Source organism: Falco peregrinus, chromosome 9 (assembly GCF_023634155.1).
Source record: "Falco peregrinus isolate bFalPer1 chromosome 9, bFalPer1.pri, whole genome shotgun sequence".
Classification (NCBI taxonomy): domain Eukaryota; kingdom Metazoa; phylum Chordata; class Aves; order Falconiformes; family Falconidae; genus Falco; species Falco peregrinus.
In genome coordinates, this window is record NC_073729.1 from 16582943 (window position 1) to 16601332 (window position 18390).

Genomic DNA, 18390 nt, shown 5'->3' on the forward strand with positions numbered 1-18390 from the left:
GCCAGCAGGCTGGGGGGCACCAGGGGCTGGCAGGGGACACAGCCGGGACAGCCGAGCCCCACGGACCAAAGGGACATCCCATCCCATGCGGCGTCACGCTCGGCATGGAAAGCTGGGGGAGAAGAAGGACGGGGGGGACGTTGGGAGTGACGGCGTTTGTCCTCCCAAGTCACCGCTACGCGAGACAGAGCCCTGCTGTCCTGGGGGTGGCTGGGCACCTGCCTGCCCCTGTGAAATGGCAAAGGGCTTCCTCGCTTTGCTTCGCTTCCCTGTGTGTGGCTTTTGCTTTACCCGTTAAACTGCCTTTCTCTCAGCCCATGAGTTTTCTCATTTTTACTCTTCTGGTTCTCTCCCCCATCCCACCAGGGAAGAGCGAGCGAGCAGCTGTGTGGGGCTGAGCTGCCAGCTGGGGTTACACCACAGCACTAATATAGCTGGACAATCTACAAAATATTGCTTTTGAAAATAATTATTGTTCCTCTGTGTTTTCGAAACACAATGCTATCTTATCCCAAGGACTTCTAATAGCCAAAATTCGTATAAGGTGGAAATGTTTGTTACAAGTAAATTTGTAATAAAAACCTGCAATAAAATATATACATTTTTACTTTAAATCTTAGAAAGAGCCCTTTGCACTTATGGATATACTAAATGAAAACTCACAGTGTTAAAAAAAAATAATCATAGAAGAAGCAGAAAACCTTTCATAGAAAATTCATAGAGCTGAGTAGATCTAGATGGAGTAACTGAAATTCTGAAGAACACAGAACTATGCAAAGTTGTCTGTCTCTATAGAAGTTAAAATGGGAACCTTTCTAAATAGTTTTAAAGTCATCTGAAAAAATATCATATAGAAATTACGTATAAGGCTTCTGAAAATAAGTAAAAAGATGGAGAAATTTTAAGGCAGAGTTAAGCCACAATTAGGATCTTCACTATGATTTTATTATTGCCTACTTGCAGCAGTGGCACACAAACTCTTAGAGCCAGTGAAAGGCACCCAGGCTGCAAGAATGAGCACCAAATCCTCAAGGAGCCTCATCCTCTATCCTCCCATAGAAACAACTAACTCCTCTGCATTCCTTTAGAAATTCCTCTCTGTTCATGCTCTTAGGGTCTTATTCTGCATATACGGTGCATAAAGAGCGTAATGCTATTCGCATAACTAAAAATAAAAGGATGAAGATGCCAAACAATGGAAAACAAACAAAGCAAAGCAGCGGAGACATACCCCACATGTGTTCTCTTATTGCTCTGCTGAAATTTGAAAATGGAAAACCAACTCTTCCCCTTTTATGACCTATTACGCTCCCCAGAAAGCCTACTTTCACTTCAAGTTTTACAGCAATTTATTATGATAAATGGCAAAGCCCAGTAAGTTGGATTTCCAACCGCCTCCCTCCTGTAATAACCATTCAAAAATGTGACTCGCCTTGAACCAGCACCCACACTGCGTGGCCAGGGATGCTGACAAACGCAGCCACGCTCGCTTGCATTCTCATTTTAGTATTAAACACAACAACTGCTCAGGACATTGTCTCAATAGTTACTTTGTAACACCATGCAGAAGGAGGAAAAAAAAAGTGCTATGCTGATCATTGCTTACCAACACAGGACTCCCCGGAAAGAGAATAGCTTCCATTGTCATGGAAACCGCTTCTGCACTCACAGTGGTACCACCCTGGGAGGTTAACACAGCGTGAATGGTTGTGACACTCAATGATCCCCTCTGCACACTCATCAATATCTGCCTCAGAGAAAAACACAAGCCAGCCAGGAAATTAATTCCCTTTGACACCAATGCTTTAGGTTTGGTTTGTTGTTTGCTTTTTTTAATGTTGTTGGTTTTTTTCATTTTGTTGTGTGTGTTTTTTTGGTTTGTTTTCTTTTTTTTTTTATTTTATTTTTTTTAATATTTTTTTTAAAAAAAGTCTTCCTTTAATAGATAGATCAAGGTTATTACGGTTCCCAACAACAGACACTTAAAACATGACTCACATAACAATAAAAAAGAACAATAATACAATAATACATCATGGAATTTGATACACACAAAACATTTGTATACACCATGATTAGCTTAAAAGGCAAAGCAAACATGCAGATTTTTTTGCCCCCCCCCCCCCCCCCCTTTTTTTTTAACTCGGAAGTTACATTTGTCGGTGCATATGAAGCATTGCAGAGCAGGTTCTCCACTGAAAAGCAGCTACATTTCTGCTATACAAACTGCATGTCCCAGGACACCTTCGGAAGGAAAAGCATTTTCTTCAGGATTGCTGTTTCCAGTGTTCAGCCGTGATACTGTCAGCTATCTGGCACCTAAGGTGCTCAGAGAACTTTGCAACCAATATTTAATCTCTTCTGTTTATATGACCAAAATAAATACCTAGTACATGTATAACAGCGTGTGACAAACAGAAAAAGCAGTCCATGTTTCAGCTGCAATAAAACATTTAGCTGGAAAAGAGTGAGGCAAGTGACAGCAAGTCTGTAGCAAATGTACAGCAAGATGCATACCCCGCTGAGTTTCAATAAATGTCCTGATTTTATAAAGGACTTCTTAAAATTTCTGTAACGTGGTTAACAGAGACCTCATAATTGCTAGTAACTTGGCTAATCACAGCTCGCACCTGGCTGCTTCTCCCCTTTGAGCATTTTTCAGCACATTTTTTTAGGGTTGTAATTAAAATTAGCAAATTAATTATATGTTAACCTTGCGGTAATTTAAGAAGCTATTATATTTTCATCCCTTTATTTAGCTCAAGCTATTTTTAATTTATTTTTTTTTTTTTTTAACCCTGGACAGTTTTCAGCTGGCTACCTTGTCAATGGAAATGAATCTCATATTATTCACAAATATTAGCCATTTTCACCCATTGATATTTTTTTCTCTGCAACCGGCACATTTAAAATATACATAAAATTGTGTATACCTACCACAAAAATTTGGGGAAAACATGTTCTGAAACTGCACTTAAATCTGCAAGCATCAAAGTACCAGTGTCTCATGATCCTGACACAAGACTGAGTTAAGGTTATTAAGTAACCACAGAGTGTAGCTTTTATCTCCATTTACAAAAATACATACACCAATATGATTTCATGGACTGCAGTGGAGTCATACTGATGTACGTCAAAATAAATTTGAATGAAGTATCCTTCAGTACAGTTCCATTTTCTCACATCTTACGAGCAACATCACAGAAAAGTTCTATTTTTCCTCATTTAGGTAACAGTATTTGTTCTTGTTGAAATATGGCTGAGAAACCTAAACAAATGCCTTTTTCCAGTTTTACGTTCACCCTCACTCAAGAATGCAGCAAGTTGTCTACATAATAGGGTTATAACCACTATTTATTTCTAGCTTTATTCAGCTTCCCTCTAACAATAAAGTCAGTATTTCATGCTTTAAAATCTGTCACTGCTGCCACCTTTTCTGTACTTTTTATTCTGTTGAAGCTAATTTTAGTGTTAAAACACTGCACAAATCTAGCTGTCCATCAACGATGAGTGCTGCTTGCAAACTCAGACACTTTCAATTCATTACAGCAAATAGAATTTATACCCATGATCTTTTCACATGTCATGGCTGATGGAACAAGTTTAATCCTATTTCGAAAGTGAATGACTTTGCTATTACAGGTCAACTGCAAATTAATCCTTCCTCTTGCTTTCTTTTCTTCCTCAGTGTTGAACTGGAGAATGTTCCTGCTTAAAGACTGATTCCTTGGGTCAGTCCTGTATCGGACCTTGATCCATTCCATTTTACATTTTTAATTTACAGAATCAATAGAGATTTCCTAAAGTTCTTTTTTTTTTTTTTTCTAAACTTGAGCCCTTTCAAAAGTGTATTTGATTTAGGCTCATGGTAGAGGATACTAATTGACTGGCAGATCATGTCTCAGAAAGTCTGTCTGCCAGGATACCAAAACTAAGCAGCAGTTTACTCAATGGAAGAAGAGCAGCATCAGTGTACGAGTCTCTCCAGGTTATGTCAGAAAAGTAAGACAATACACAGAACTATTTCAAAACCAGGCGACTTTATTGTTGGCAGTACCATACCTGTCTATAGCTTTTGTCCACTGATGTTCAGGGAGACACAAACCAATTTCTTAAACTAGCAGAGCTGGGAAAATGGGACTTGCTTTCAGTGGTAGAGGTTCTTCCTTAACTGCCTTGATCTCCTTAGACCAGTGGACATGCTCTAGCACTGCCTTACCCATGCCATGGGCGGAGGGCAAAGGAAAAGGAGATCCTGTGCGAGTTTCTTGGGGAAAATCCACCACAAAACACACATGCAGAAGCAACTACTAAAAAAAAAACAACTTCAAGCTCTGCTCCATACCAGCACCTCTCCTCTCCCAAAGCCGTTTCCAGCTGACGGGAAGTGCCCTGCTCTTCTCCTCTCCAGGTTCAACTCCTCACTCTCCTTGCTCTCCAGTCCAGCCTTCTCCTGCATGCACATGCGTGTGTGTGCGTGCTGGAGACGGGTTGGGCTGGTGGAGCTGGGAGGAGAATGGGGAAGCAACTCTCCCACTGCTTCTGCAGCAAGCCAGTATTCCTTTGGCAACACGTCATTAGCAGCACCGCATAATACAATATACATGACCAGCGGTATAAACAGGGAAAACCATTAGTGGCTTCTCTCCATTTGTCTAATACATCGCAGTTTCCTGTTCCCATGCTTGATGTACACGAAGACTAAAAGGGGAGATAATATTATGATCAGGTCTGTTAGCTTCTCCTGTGATCCTGTGCATTATTTGTAGCATATGTATAAACAAATCTCCGCAGGTATAGGAAAATATTATGGATTTGTTTTAGAAATTCAGAATCATTCAAGATGTTCCTAAGACCAAGAGGGAACTGCAAATAACAGCTTTATAAAAAGGTGTGTCACATGCCGTGACATTACTTAGTTCACTTCACAGATCGTTTCCATCTGGATGTACTATGGCTTTTGAAAACACTTTTTTGAGGATCTTTTCTGCATAGGAAGATGCTGATATACGTAATGGCTAGCTCAGGGAATTAGAATCAATTCACCTTTCCTCATCTTTGCCTTTCCATCTTTAGACACTAGCACTATGCCTGCATACTTGCCTCAAGATTAATACCTTTCTGTCCAAGTCTGGTTCTGGGGTTTGCTATGCAATTTGAGCCATATATGCACTTTTGTGTGTCTGTATATATGTGTTTTGTGTATGCAGATACTAACCAGAATACGCACATATATATACTTTCTTCATAAAGTTATGTTAAGCTGAATGGAAAATCTGTAACTCTGATCTGCCAGTGAAAACAGTACAAAATTTACAACCATTTCTCAAAGGAGCACAAGAAAAGCAGTTCAGTAATCCTGTAATGACACAGGCCAGAGGAAACAACAAGGGGACATTTTTTGGCTGTGTCTCCATGCTTTAGGTCTTGCCTACCCTCAGTGCTCCTGGCAGCAGAACGAGCACGCAGCTCTCAGCTCCAGTCTCTGCCTTCTCGCAGCATCCTGCCATGGATGGAGAAGCCTGGGTCTTCACGTGCACATCTTCACCTTGTCATCCCACATGGCTAAGCCATGCTCACAGAAGTCAGTGAAAACACATTCACCAGCCTTCAAATTTGTGGGTGCTTTCTGTAGGTCTGCATTAATAGACAGATAGTCCAAAACAGAATGCTTGCAAGAAACAGCCAATTTAGCATTTCCTTGGGAACTGCAAATATTCCAAAACCTTAACTTGCCTCTGTAGTCTTCAGCTAAATACCTGCACTACCTTTGCATTAAGCGTAATACTTCTTGTTTCTAGCTGTATTTCACCATAAGACATTGCTGCTTTTACCCCCATGGAAGTATTTTTGCAGTTTTTTTCATTCAAGCCTTCTAAAGAGACCCTGCACAGACCATTCCATTGCCTGCTTTTACCCCACTCAGTTATTTAACTGTCATCGGTACAGAATTGTTAATGGATTTGGCAACACTCCACTATAATGGCTTTGCAAAAGCTCAAAAATGGCACATTTTTGTATTGTAGAACAAAGGCACCAGTTTGTTTTGAATAAGCTCTCGTAGGATGTTAATCCTGTCCTTTAAGGACAGGTCTGTAATTTTTACTTTTAGCATTCCAGCTTCTTGCATTATTCATAAAGGTATTTATGCAGACAAGATAAATAGGATAATTTACCTCAAAATAAAACACAATGGCTTCAGAACCCAGTGAAAAAGTAAAATTAAAATAATTCAATCTTTTCTAATGCCTCATCACATTTAAGTCACTATGTGATAATACTGAAAGGAAAACTGCTCAGTGTCACGTAATAGCTAGCAATCTACAGCTTCAATGAGACAGAAGAGTTTTATTGTAAAAGTGTCTGTTCATCAAATCCTTACTGTGCCCTTTTTCATGCAAAAAGGTGCAAGATCCTTATCTTTAGCTCTCTGTTGATCAGGAGACCTATAAGCAGGAGAACCATGTACTAACAAGAAGGGATCACACAGGTCTCAAGCTTCCTGAATTAAAATCGTACCCTGCCAGTTAACTCCGTTAGTTCCAGAGCATTACAGCTTTGTTTTCCACGTTAGAGAGTTTTTCTTCAACATAAAAACACCAGAAAAATTCACCCAGCCAGGCAAGGCATAAGTTATACATAAAATCCAGCCTCTTCTCATCTCCTGCTCTCGCATGAGCCTAACTTCCACGAGACAGAGACAGCAAGAAAGGGATGTCACTGACATCACTATGCAAACAGCTTCCCCGCTGCAAAGGAGTCATTCGACTACTTCAAATAAACCCTGAAAGCAGAGACAACTACTTTGGATGAGCAGAGATGAAAAATTCTCTCTCTGTCTCTAAAAAAAAATCTCCCATCTGCCTACCTTTATGCCAAATTCAGTTGATGTATGCAAATAATAATGTACTGTTTTACATAACTTTATATAAAGGCTCAATTTTGTCCTTTCTTATTAACTTTTCTATTGGCTATACCATTAAATCTTTACAACAGATCTGACAGTTCATTACAGTTATCAAGAAGGGCCTGCATTTATCTTTAAATATATGCAATATAAAGCAGAAATACCCCAACAACAGCCACCGTTAAAGTCTGTTAGATTTTCCCAGTGCAAAGTAGAAGAAGCTACAATACTCCAACCTTGTCACAGGTTTACAACCCAGTGTGCCTGGAATACCAACGCTACAGCAACGCTACAGCAATTTAGCTGTTAAACAAATGGTAACTTAGAAGAACACAGATAACTCTATAATTTAGTTACATTTGAATAACAACTCACGGCTGTTGCTCATCCTCAAGGGGCCAGTTCATTCTTAAGACTACAGAGATACTAAAAATCAGAAAGGACAGGAATGACATCTGTCTGAGCCCTATCTATTGACATTTTTAATCATCAATTTCTTGTCTCATAGCTTTTAAGTGTCTCAGGTGGAACAGATTCCCCCCTCTATCTGCCTGAAGCCAATACCTGGCTCTGGAATAGTTGCTCAGGAAATTTTTCCTTTATGTTTAGCCTCTCTTTAAATTACTTTCATTTTAACTCATTAGGAGATTTTGAGGAAACAATTAGCACCAAATAACATATTCCTCTCTCCTCAGCAGTCACGCGTGTTTTCACAGACTGATAGTAATTGCATTATATTTATATTGGCCTTTGCAGCTCCTGCTTGGGCAGGAATAGTTTTGCCTGAATAAATGGTCCGAGCTTTGGTCCATTTTCCGATTTTGAGGACGCAGTAGTAAACCATAAGAATTTAAATTTGTTGAACTAGTGAATACAACTCATATTCATGAGTAATCAAACCCATGCAAACAGTATAATGGTACTAAATGGCTTTCAGGGATGAAAGGTGTGCCCACCACTCACTATAACTAAAGAAAAGCTGTAATATGCTTTATTATGTAATTCTGGATTGGTATTATCAAGTTTTTTTAATCATCTGAAACTCATGTGCAAATTAGAAAAGACGAGTTTAACAAGAATAAATGGAATTAAATTGGTATCCGAACAACACAGACTAGTTGTACCAGCAATTTATATGATTCTTTTAATATATAACATTTAATTTACTGAAATTCATTTTTAATACACACTCTGAGATGATGTCTTTATCAGTTTAGTGCATGTCTGTCTCACACCCTCATATCCGTCTATTTCTATGCTAAATATGTGGCATGCTTGGAGTACGCAACCTAAAGGTCCTGCATGGTTCAAATCAATGTCACTTAACAACACTGGAGCTAAACCAAGAAATTTTTGTATTCTCATATTTAAAGATTGCTGGGTGATGTAGGGAATACTAGACTGCTCAGTAGAAATCATGGCAAGAAGATACTAGGTAGGGTGAAGAACTATTTCATACTTAGTATAGCATTCCAGTTTCTGTTGCAAACAGGATTATAATCATCGCTCCACAAGCCAGAAACAAACAGACTGACTTTGCAATTAGTAGGTTAAGTTTCAACCTAAGCCAGTGGCTTTCTGTCAAATGAGGCCTACGGTCAACATGTCTCTCAATTTACATCACCCTGAAAACAGCAGGGCTATTAGCCCAACACTTACTGTATTTCAGCTCTTCTCATATCTTGGAAGAATACTGCCATCACGTTTGATGTTGATGGCTTGGACGGAGGTACAGGGAGCACATAGTTCAGAAAAGCCTGTTTGCCAACTCCAGCCATTGCTGGACTGATAACTCACAACTTTAGGGTGAAAGTTCAGCTCATTCCCTACTAACACCTTGTTATATCCCACAGGAATGCTCCCCTCAGACTCTCTTGACATTATTCTCTTCCTAAATGTACCAGAGCACTTTGTGAGGACCCCGAGTTTGTTATTTTTCTAACTATTTAGGTAGAAATAGCGTACGCTCTCCATGCTAAAGTTACCCATATAAATTAGTGCAGTAGCATTTCCATACAGAAATCCAACTGTAGACCACTAGTAAAGTGGTACTTATTTAACTTGTTTATATAATTTTCTACAGCAGCATAGAAAGCTATCATGTGCAATTTACAGGTGAGATAATTAAGGCAGAGAGATACAGCAAATTGCCCAAAGGTGCCCAAAGCCAATGGGCGAGAAGCTCCTCAATTTCGTAATTCTAGCCCACTGTCCTGTCCTTTAGGTCACCATTTCTCTTTTCTCTGTGAAGATGTTCTCAAATAATCAAGTCAAGAGGCAAGGCCAACCTTCACTCTCCTTGAGACTCATGAATATGGGCTTTATTTTTGAAGAATGCTCAGTATCTTCATCCCTGATTACTAATTCAATTAAATTGTGATAGTGGAGTTGTACCTGCATATATTATACATGAGCAACTATTCAGAATATCAGATACGCATATTAGAATAAAATAAGAGAACAAGATCAACAGGACAGGTCCATTGTGTCAACAGACTGTAAGCAATGAAGCCCTCAGCACACAGAAGTATACTTCTATACAGCTAAGATTATCTAGAATTTTTTTTAAAAAAAAGTTCAATTCTATCCCTAACAGTACAGTTTTATGCACAAAATTAAAACCATACTAAAAACAAAATACAGATTTCAGAATTCTATTTCAAAAAATCTGCGTGGCAAAATACATTAAATATCTGATAAAATATTAGTATCTCGATGAGAATAGAAGGTATTTTTGACAACTGATTTTGGCACACTGCAATTAAAAAGTTGCACATGCTTTGCCAAGATCACAAAATTTAAGAAGAATTATCTAATGGAGTTAATATGTTAACACAAAAGTGTTGACAGGGACCAACCAGCCAGAAAAGGAGTGGGGGGGGTCCTGGCGGACACCAAGTCGAACATGATGCAGCAAAGGGACCCTGCTGCAAAGAAGGCAAACTGTGTCTTCAGCTGCATTAGGCAAGGTATTGCCAGCAGGTGGGGGGAGGTGTTCCTTCCCCTCTTCTCAGCACTGGCGAGGCCACAGCTGGAGTACTGGGTCCAGTGTCGGCCTCCCCAGTACAAGAGAGACGTGGGCATAGAGAAGAGAGTCCAATAATGGGCACAAGGATGATTAAGGGACTGGAGCATGTCACGTGAGGAAAGGCTGAGAGAGCTAGGACCACTTAGCCTAGAGAAGAGAGGGCTCAGAGGGGATCTCCCCAGTGCCTATAAACACCCAAAGGGAGGTTACAACAAGGATAGAGCCAGGCTCTCTTCAGTGGTTCCCAGTGACAGGGCCAGAGTCATTGGGCACAAATGGAAACACAGAAGGTTCTGTTTGAACATCAGGAAACACTTTTTTTTACTGTAAGAGTGACTAAGTGCTGGCACAGGTGGCCCAGAGAAGTTGTGCAGCCTCCATCCTTGGAGATATTCCAAGCCTTCTGGCCATGGTTCTGGGCAATTGGCTCTAGATGGCCTTGCCTGAACAGAGGGGTTGGACCAGATGACCTCCAGGGGTCCCCTTCCAACCCCAACCATTCGGTCATTCTCAGATTCAGTCTCAGAAGGAATGTTCCCTTCCAAGAAAACTGCTGAAGTAAACTGGATGCAGGCTGCAAACTGCTTCATCAGAGCTACAAAAGATGAACGTTACCCCTTACAAAACAGGACACCAACAAACAGCACTCTCCACCCAACGTACCAACTGTTTGCAACGCAGTGCGTAACACACAAAGAATCATTCAGATGACACTGGCTCTACGTATAAAAGTTTCATTGATGAGCCTTAGCATTACTCTCCAACGCTAGCAGACTACTCCACGCACAATCTTTAGGTGCAATGCATATCCAAACCACCACTCTATCTAACGCTTGAAATGCTGAAGTTCAACATCAAAGAGTCACAGAAATAGCTTATTATCTTGTCTAGCACATCCTGTGATGGAGAATAAATGCTTCCTACCATACATTCTTCAGTGATCTACTTCAATCAAATTTAAAATGACTCATATGATGAGTCCTCCACCACTCCACTGGAAAGATTGTATTGCAGCCCAATAGTCCACAATGTTAGGAAATTCTTTTGATTAGTTAGAGCCCTTCCATAATTGAATATGGTTCAGACAAAATAATACTTGTCAAAACAATTTCACTGCTAACAGGAGGCAGCAGCTGATGAGAAAATGATAAAAAGCACATTTGCTTCACTGTGGCTGGGGTGGGGGAGTGTCAGCTGTTCTCCTTAAAATTCCTGTGTATACCACTGTGCCAAAGGTCACGAGAAGTAAAGCCAAATTGCAGGTTTTGATTATAATAGTGCACGCCCTATAGCACCCCTGAGAGTTTAATAATAATGGGAAATATTCTTAATTAGCTTTTTTTAAAAAAAAAACCTTGAAATGATTAACAGCTTCAGAAAAGCATTTTCATTCATACAGTAATAAATCCTCCCAAGGAAGCAAATCCCCAAACAAGCAGTGTAAAAAGAGCTCTTGAGATTGTAAGGAGAATAATGTAAAGCTCTCTGCATTCTTAATTAAGGAAGAAAAAGCTTCAGGAAGTGCTGATCAATACAGTGCTAAGTGATAAAAATGCAAACTTTTGGAGAATGTATGAGCATAGTTTCATAAAGAGGATGAAATCTGTGTTGGGTCTTCCACAGAGCGCACTGGATTGCAACTGCTCTCATTCAATGGAAGGTCCCCATCCACCTTGGAATAAACATATATATTTCTGATAATAAGAAGGGCACACAAAAACACCCTACACAAATGCTGTTCAATAACAAAAAACTGGAAGTGTTCCTTAAGAAGAGAAACCAAGTCTCTTGCATCACTTAGCCTATCTCCTTTTGTTCATAATGCAAGTAAATCCCATTCTCTATTTTGGTCTGCTTGAACTTTCTCCAGTGCTACCACCTTCCATCTGTTACCCGCTCCCACCAGCGCAGATAAATTTACCCAGGTTTCTAACTCCATCATGCCACATGCAGTGTCATAAAAAGCAGTTTGCTGTTGCGATTTCCCATGCACAATCCAGTAAGTTTTTAGAAAAAAAAATAAATCACTTTTGCAGTTAACTTGGACAGCGCCGTATTTCGCTGCATTAAACAATCAATCAGAGTCAAAATGTTGCAAAAACTGGTTAAATTTTCTAAACAAATGCAACAGTCCAAACATCCCACTGACACGTTCAGAATAAAGGTGAGGATTCATCCCACCTGACCAGAGATGCTCAACAACTGTCCTGTGCATCCTCAGCAGTGACTCAACTGCGATACAGACTTTCAAAAGGTAATATCTGACTGCTTAGTATCTTCTGGATTTTTTCATCAACTCTAATCAGAATTCACTTTAATGTTAAATTTATTTCTTCTATATAGCACATTTAAAAATTGTAAACATATGTACTTTCAATCAAGCTACAAAAAAAAAGCCCCCCTGGAAGATTCAAAATTCTTGGTTTCCATTACAAAAAAACCAAATGATTCAAAAATCTTTAAACCCATCATAAAAAAAATTCCTAATTTACATGCAGTTTTAAATATAAATAAAGAGAATAAAGTATACCAGCAGGTATGAAAGCACACTGCTGCATCCAGCAAAATATTACAGGTGAAGAACTCAACAAATATTCAGGATTAAAAACTTCAGTCATTACCATTGCCCTTCTTTTTAAATACTGCAATGAGTATTTCCAAATAAATGAGAAGTGACTGTTTCTTAGCATAAAATGTGCACTTTGAAAGCACACACTCTCGTTCATTTTTTAATTACAGAGTGAATTTTTAACTTCACTAAACCATTAGTTGCAGACTTTGATCAGACCTCAGTTTTCCCAGCCTGGGTGCTGCTTCAGACATCAATAATTCCAATTAAACCAACTCTGAGATATGACTACATAATTTCACTAAGCAATTAAAAACATGCAACTGAAATAACAAGAAAATCCTGAAAGAAAAGCCAGAAAACTAATTAATAATAATAATAATAATAATAATAATAATAATAATGCACTTCCATACCATGTTTCATCCTGTGATTCAAAATAGTTCTTAAGCATTTTGTAATATTACGATACCTTGTAAAAAAGTAAAAATATTTTCAAAACTTTGTTTATTTGATTATCTGAAAGAGTTCTGATTATTCAGGAGGAAAATACCTCCACTCATTACAAAACCCACATTTATCCAGATTGGGTTTATGCCCCCCATTTAATTGAATTAACTAAGTTTTGTTATATATAAACTGAATGCAATTGCTTTTCCACAGCATTCCCAAAGTTAGGGAGTTTCTTATAATAGTTGATTTTACTATTTGAATACCACAATGTAATTTACTCTCTCAAAATGCACCAACCTATACAACTGTTCTGCAAAAACACATCTGCAAAAACTGGCACGTAAAACTAGACTTTATTGAACCAGAAGGATCATTTTGAACTTTGTAGAATCTCAAACAGCTACGTGATAATACTAAATATTAGCACTTGGGGTTATTGGGCAGTTCCCAATACTCAGTGATTGAATCTGGCTAGATGAGTAAATTGAGGATTACAAACAACAGCTACCTGAGGCTTAACACTGGTGCTACTATTGCCCCTGTGTTTGATCTTGAAAATTTTCTCCATATTTCTGTTTATTTGTAAGCAAAATGTTTGGATACTACAGAAACCTTTAGTGGCTCTTCAGTATATACTTCAGCTAGTATGTAGATTAATGAATGAACATAAGAACATTGTCATTTCACAAAAGGTTTTTATATATGCATATATGTCTATGCTGAGTTTCTGTTTCTGAACTTCATCATCAGTGAAACAGCACACAGGGTACCAGAACATCAAGAACCCAAAAAAGTGAGCATCTAAGGGGGGGGGGGGGGGGGGGGGGGGGGGGGGGCGGGAAGGGCCATCCTACATGTATTTATGCATTTAGGTGGAAGACTACTTTTGAGCTTTTGAGGAAAGAAAAATAAAACCCGTTTCAAACTGAGCACTTAGACTGTCACTTTAGATTTCTTCCCCTAATTGCATGGTTTAACCCTAGGCAGCAACTAAGTACCACAGAGCTGCTTGCCCACTCTCCCACCCCAGGCCCTGGTGGGATGGGGAGGAGAATCGGAAAAGGTGAAACCCGCAGGTTGAGATAAGAACAGTAAAATATTTGAAATAAATTTAATAATAATGATAATAACCATGATGATGACAAAGAAGAAGAAAAGGGAGATAATAAAAAGAGAGAGAAGAATAAAACTCAAGAAAAGCAAGTGGTGCACAATGCAGTTGTTCACCACCTGCTGAGCGATGCCCAGCTACTCCCTGAGCAGTGATCAGTAGCCCGGCCAGCTCACCCCAGTTTATAAACTGCGCATGATGTATGGTATGGAACAGCCCTTTGGCTAGTTCAGGTCAGCTGTCCCAGCTCTGCTCCCTCCCTCTTGCGTGCCTTCTCACCAGCAGAGCATGGGAAACGGAAAAGTCCTTGACTTAGGGTGAGCATTACCTAGCAACAATTAAAACATCAGTGTGTCATCAGCATTATTCTCATATTAAATCCAAAACTCAGCACTGTACCAGCTACAAGGAAAAAGAATAATTAACTCTAGCCCAGCTGAAACCAGGAGATTGCACTGGATATGTTTCTTCTCACACAAGGACCATATAAAGTTTCTATGAAGACTATGGTCTCCATCATGTACATTAAATCCAGATCAAAGACTGGTTGAAGTGAGCGGCTCCAGACAGTACAACTGTGACTCATGTCATAAACAAGGACAATGGCAGTGGTGTAGCCATGAACATCAGAGGATATGAGCAAGAAAAGGGTTGTGGGGGAAGCTTTTCCACAGTAGGAAATATGACCTAAGCCAACAAATGGTAACAGGCAGTGGAAATTATTCTTAGGGCCACATGAAAGCACCTAATATGTTGCAGTTTGTAAGATTTAAACCACTTGAGAGTCAGTAAAAAAAGATGCTTACTGCCTGACAGCAACCTAGGCCAACGGGCGCTCGATAATAGATGAACACTAAATATTAGCAAAGCATGCAGCATGCCAGTGTCAAGGAACTTGTGACCACCAAAACAGAATATAAAACATCTGCCTTTCCAAAACAAGGTTTTCACAGATATACTGATCATAAAATACAGCAAAGAAAAGGCAAATTGCAGGACATGTATTTCATTTGATTCTTAATCTATGCCAAATTAGAAATCCTATAGCCTACCTTCTAACTTATTTAATACAATAAAAAAGATGAGATGCCTTCATTACTTACCCTTCGGTTATGTAACATACCACCCCAAAATTCATCATTTTTTCAGATGAAAATCTTATTTTCTTTAACCTAAAGTCAAAATATCTACTTTTTCTCTTAAGAAGAGGTCATTTGTTATGCTGCTAGGGACATTTTCTTGGCAAAGCTACTTCAGTTTTCAGTACTGAAAATTTGGTCTCTGGCCTCACAGCTTTTCAATCATCAAAATAATTTTAGTTCAAACCACATTGCAGCCTGCATACAGCTGTTTCAGAAATGCATCCAAATATCCATCTAAATTATAATCCAATCCAACATGACCAACTGCTGATAGAAAGTGACTGCCATTAAGACATTGCCTTCATTTGGTTTAACCCAGTAACATACACCCATATTTTAACATTCTGCTCCTGCAGAATCATCCTGCTGGACTGACAAACACAGGGTACCAGGAAAGGTGAAAGGGCTAAACTAGTAGCAGTCAAGAAGGAACTGGAATAATGAGGGAATATTTACAGTCCTTTTCCACTATAGCCAGCTCTGTCTTTCTAAAGCATAGCTAGGAATGAACTGGCATTGCTGAGCAAACATCTTTAAGTGTATTCCTGGGAAATTCTTTACTTCAGAAAATGCCATATGTATTTCATTGGCATATCTGAGCTTTTACCCTACAAAATTAGAAATAAAAGGGCTGAGTCACCAGCTGCTAGTTCACACAGACTAGCAGCCTTACCTGTGCCAAATATAAAATGTTTGTTGGGCAGAGCACCCAACAGGTGGGGGAGGCACTCAGCGCAAAGGCAGGATCGCCCCACTGTCTGGGGCAGCACTACCGGGGTTCTCTGTGTCACACCAGAATTTCAGAAGGACCTCACAGGAGCCTAAATCACAATTCTTTTTCAGTTGCTTTGATTTTGACTTTGCAACGAAGCACCTGCATACATAGTCCACTGTTACCTACCTTTTAATGAGATTTCCTTCCTACAGAAAGGTGAACATGAAACTCAGAATTACCTATTTTATTGCAGTGCTACAGCTAGCAGTCAGATACCAAATGGTATGCATGGCCCATTTTGCCTTTGAAAAACAAACAAAAAAGGCAAAGCAAAATGCCATTGTCCTGCTGTCCTTTATTTACAGCAGAAGAAAATCTGTTCCTAATTTTTGAAATAACTTCTAAAGGTCTGGGTTTCCAATAGGTGGCAATCACCTGTTGCTCATCTTATACAACTGAAGGAAGCTGTAGAGGACTAATTGTATCCCATATTCCCACAACAATCTTGATTACCACAAAAGACACCAAACCCCCTTCAGGCAAAAATACTATAGACTGAGATACATCTCAAATAGTTTTATATGTCTAGAATGTCTAGATATTTGTGTATTACAGACAGTTATCTAGTCCCCATTTATCATCAATGGAGAGTTGGGTGCTCTCAGGCTACAATTCATATAACATCTACTCCAGATGCCTCCTTAGAGGATGCATCATGCCTTAGAAATACCTGTTTCTCTCCACTGACTACATAACATGTTTAACTGACTACCTGAAATGTAGACAACCAGAACCTCTCCCATCAAAACAGGGCAGAACAAATTCTATTTCACTTGGCAATGTATGCATCTCCATGAAAAGGTGTCAGTGAACTGTGGTGAGGGGGTTTGTAAGTCTAAATTATGCATCAGAATCTCAAATTCATTCAGGCTGCCTGGGGTGTCAGAAGGTCTCTGGTCCAAGCTGCTGCACCCAGCAGGGCCCACCCACCATGACAGCAAACCAGTCTGCTCAGAGATGCATTTAGGCGGGTCTTGAAAAGCTGCAAGAACATACACTGCACAGCCTCCCTGGGCTTCTTCCCCATGGGAAAAAAGCTAGAACCTCTCCTGTTCGAATTTGTCTGTGTCTTTCATCTCCCCTCCCTGCATCCCTGTAAAAAGCCCGGCTCTTTCTTCTTAGTAACTTCCTGTAGGTGCTGGTGGCTGAAGGAATTTCTGTTGGTAGTTCTCACACTGCCCCGGTAGCCATGTGAAGCGCACCACAAAAGTTGGGCTACCTGCTTTCTGGGGTGAGATGGGGAACCACTGACTTGTGTCTTCTCCAGGATGAAGAAGCCCCATTTCTCAGCCTCCCTGCACAGGGCAAGCGCTGATCACCCTGATGGCTTTCTGCCGATCAGGCTGCAGGTTATTGATGTTTTCCTCGTTCTGGAAGGGGCAAAACAGGACACAATATTCCAGGTACGGCCTCATGAGTTCTGGGTAAAGGGAGATAACCACCGCTCTCAGCCTCCTGGCTGTGCTCCCGTTAATACAGACCTAGCCTCAGAAATTCCTCCTTTTGTGTCTGCTACAGGTTCCCACAGAGCGGGCTGTCTCTCCCTGATTGATTTTCTCCAGGCAGCTGTCTCCTCCCTGGCCACCGCAGGTGTTCTCAAGGCCTGTTTCATGCTTCCTTCACACCTCCCTCTGCTTGTTGTTCTCTGGACACTGGCCTCCCATTTAGGTGTGCCCTCTTGAGATACCCTGTTGTCAGCTGATGCACTTTTTGCACCAGCAGCAATAATAACTGTAACAGACCACATCAGCTATGAGGAAGGGCTCCACAGGACCAATGTGAGGTCATTTGCTCAGCAAGCTGAAGATGAATTAGAAAAGATCATCTTCAGGGCAGCGTTGTTTGGCTGGCATGTAAGCAAGTAAGCTACTGGGGCTGGTTTGGCCGCTCTAATGGTCCAGTGGGAGGCACTGGATGCAGGAAACAGTTTGAAAGATATGAAAACAGTGCTTCTAACAATGCTTTAAGGGAGATATATTTTACAATAAGCCCTTGCCAGCTTTTTATTGCTCTTTTATCCATTTTTATACCTTCCTGTTTTCTTTATCTTTTTTTTTTTTTTTTCTTCCACACTGGTATAGAATAAAAAGTTCAGGTGACACTACAAAGAAAATTTTTTAAAGCTGCCAAACTTAGCAGAAGGAAGTATTCAATACACCAACCGATACAACAGCTTCCTTTTTGTCAGACATGCTTTGAGGCTTTGTCCTAGGCTGGCTGGTTTTTGGTTGTTCTGTTTATTCCAGAAAAGTATTCCTACCCTTCCAAAGCCAAACCACCCACACATTCTCTGCTGGCAAAAACATGAACAAGCTCTGTGCCTTCTTGCACACACCAGTGATCATTCATCTCTTGTTTGAATTCTTTTTTTTTTTAAAGACCCCTGCAACAAAGTTTTTGGCCAA

At 40.0% G+C, this 18390-nt stretch overlaps 1 protein-coding gene across 4 annotated transcripts in view; it reads right to left on the reverse strand.

Annotated features, from left to right (window-relative positions):
- Window positions 1-18390, reverse strand: part of NELL1 (neural EGFL like 1) — a 292018-nt gene that overhangs the window by 19809 nt on the left and 253819 nt on the right. For 2 of the 4 annotated variants that reach the window (XM_055814653.1, XM_055814651.1), the window contains one exon: window positions 1607-1747. The exons of 1 other annotated variant lie outside the window; for it this stretch is intronic. In XM_055814653.1, the coding sequence (XP_055670628.1) occupies window positions 1607-1747 (141 nt within the window). The remainder of the gene's footprint in view (window positions 1-1606; window positions 1748-18390) is intronic. One more of the 4 variants, XM_055814650.1, reaches the window with a different exon arrangement.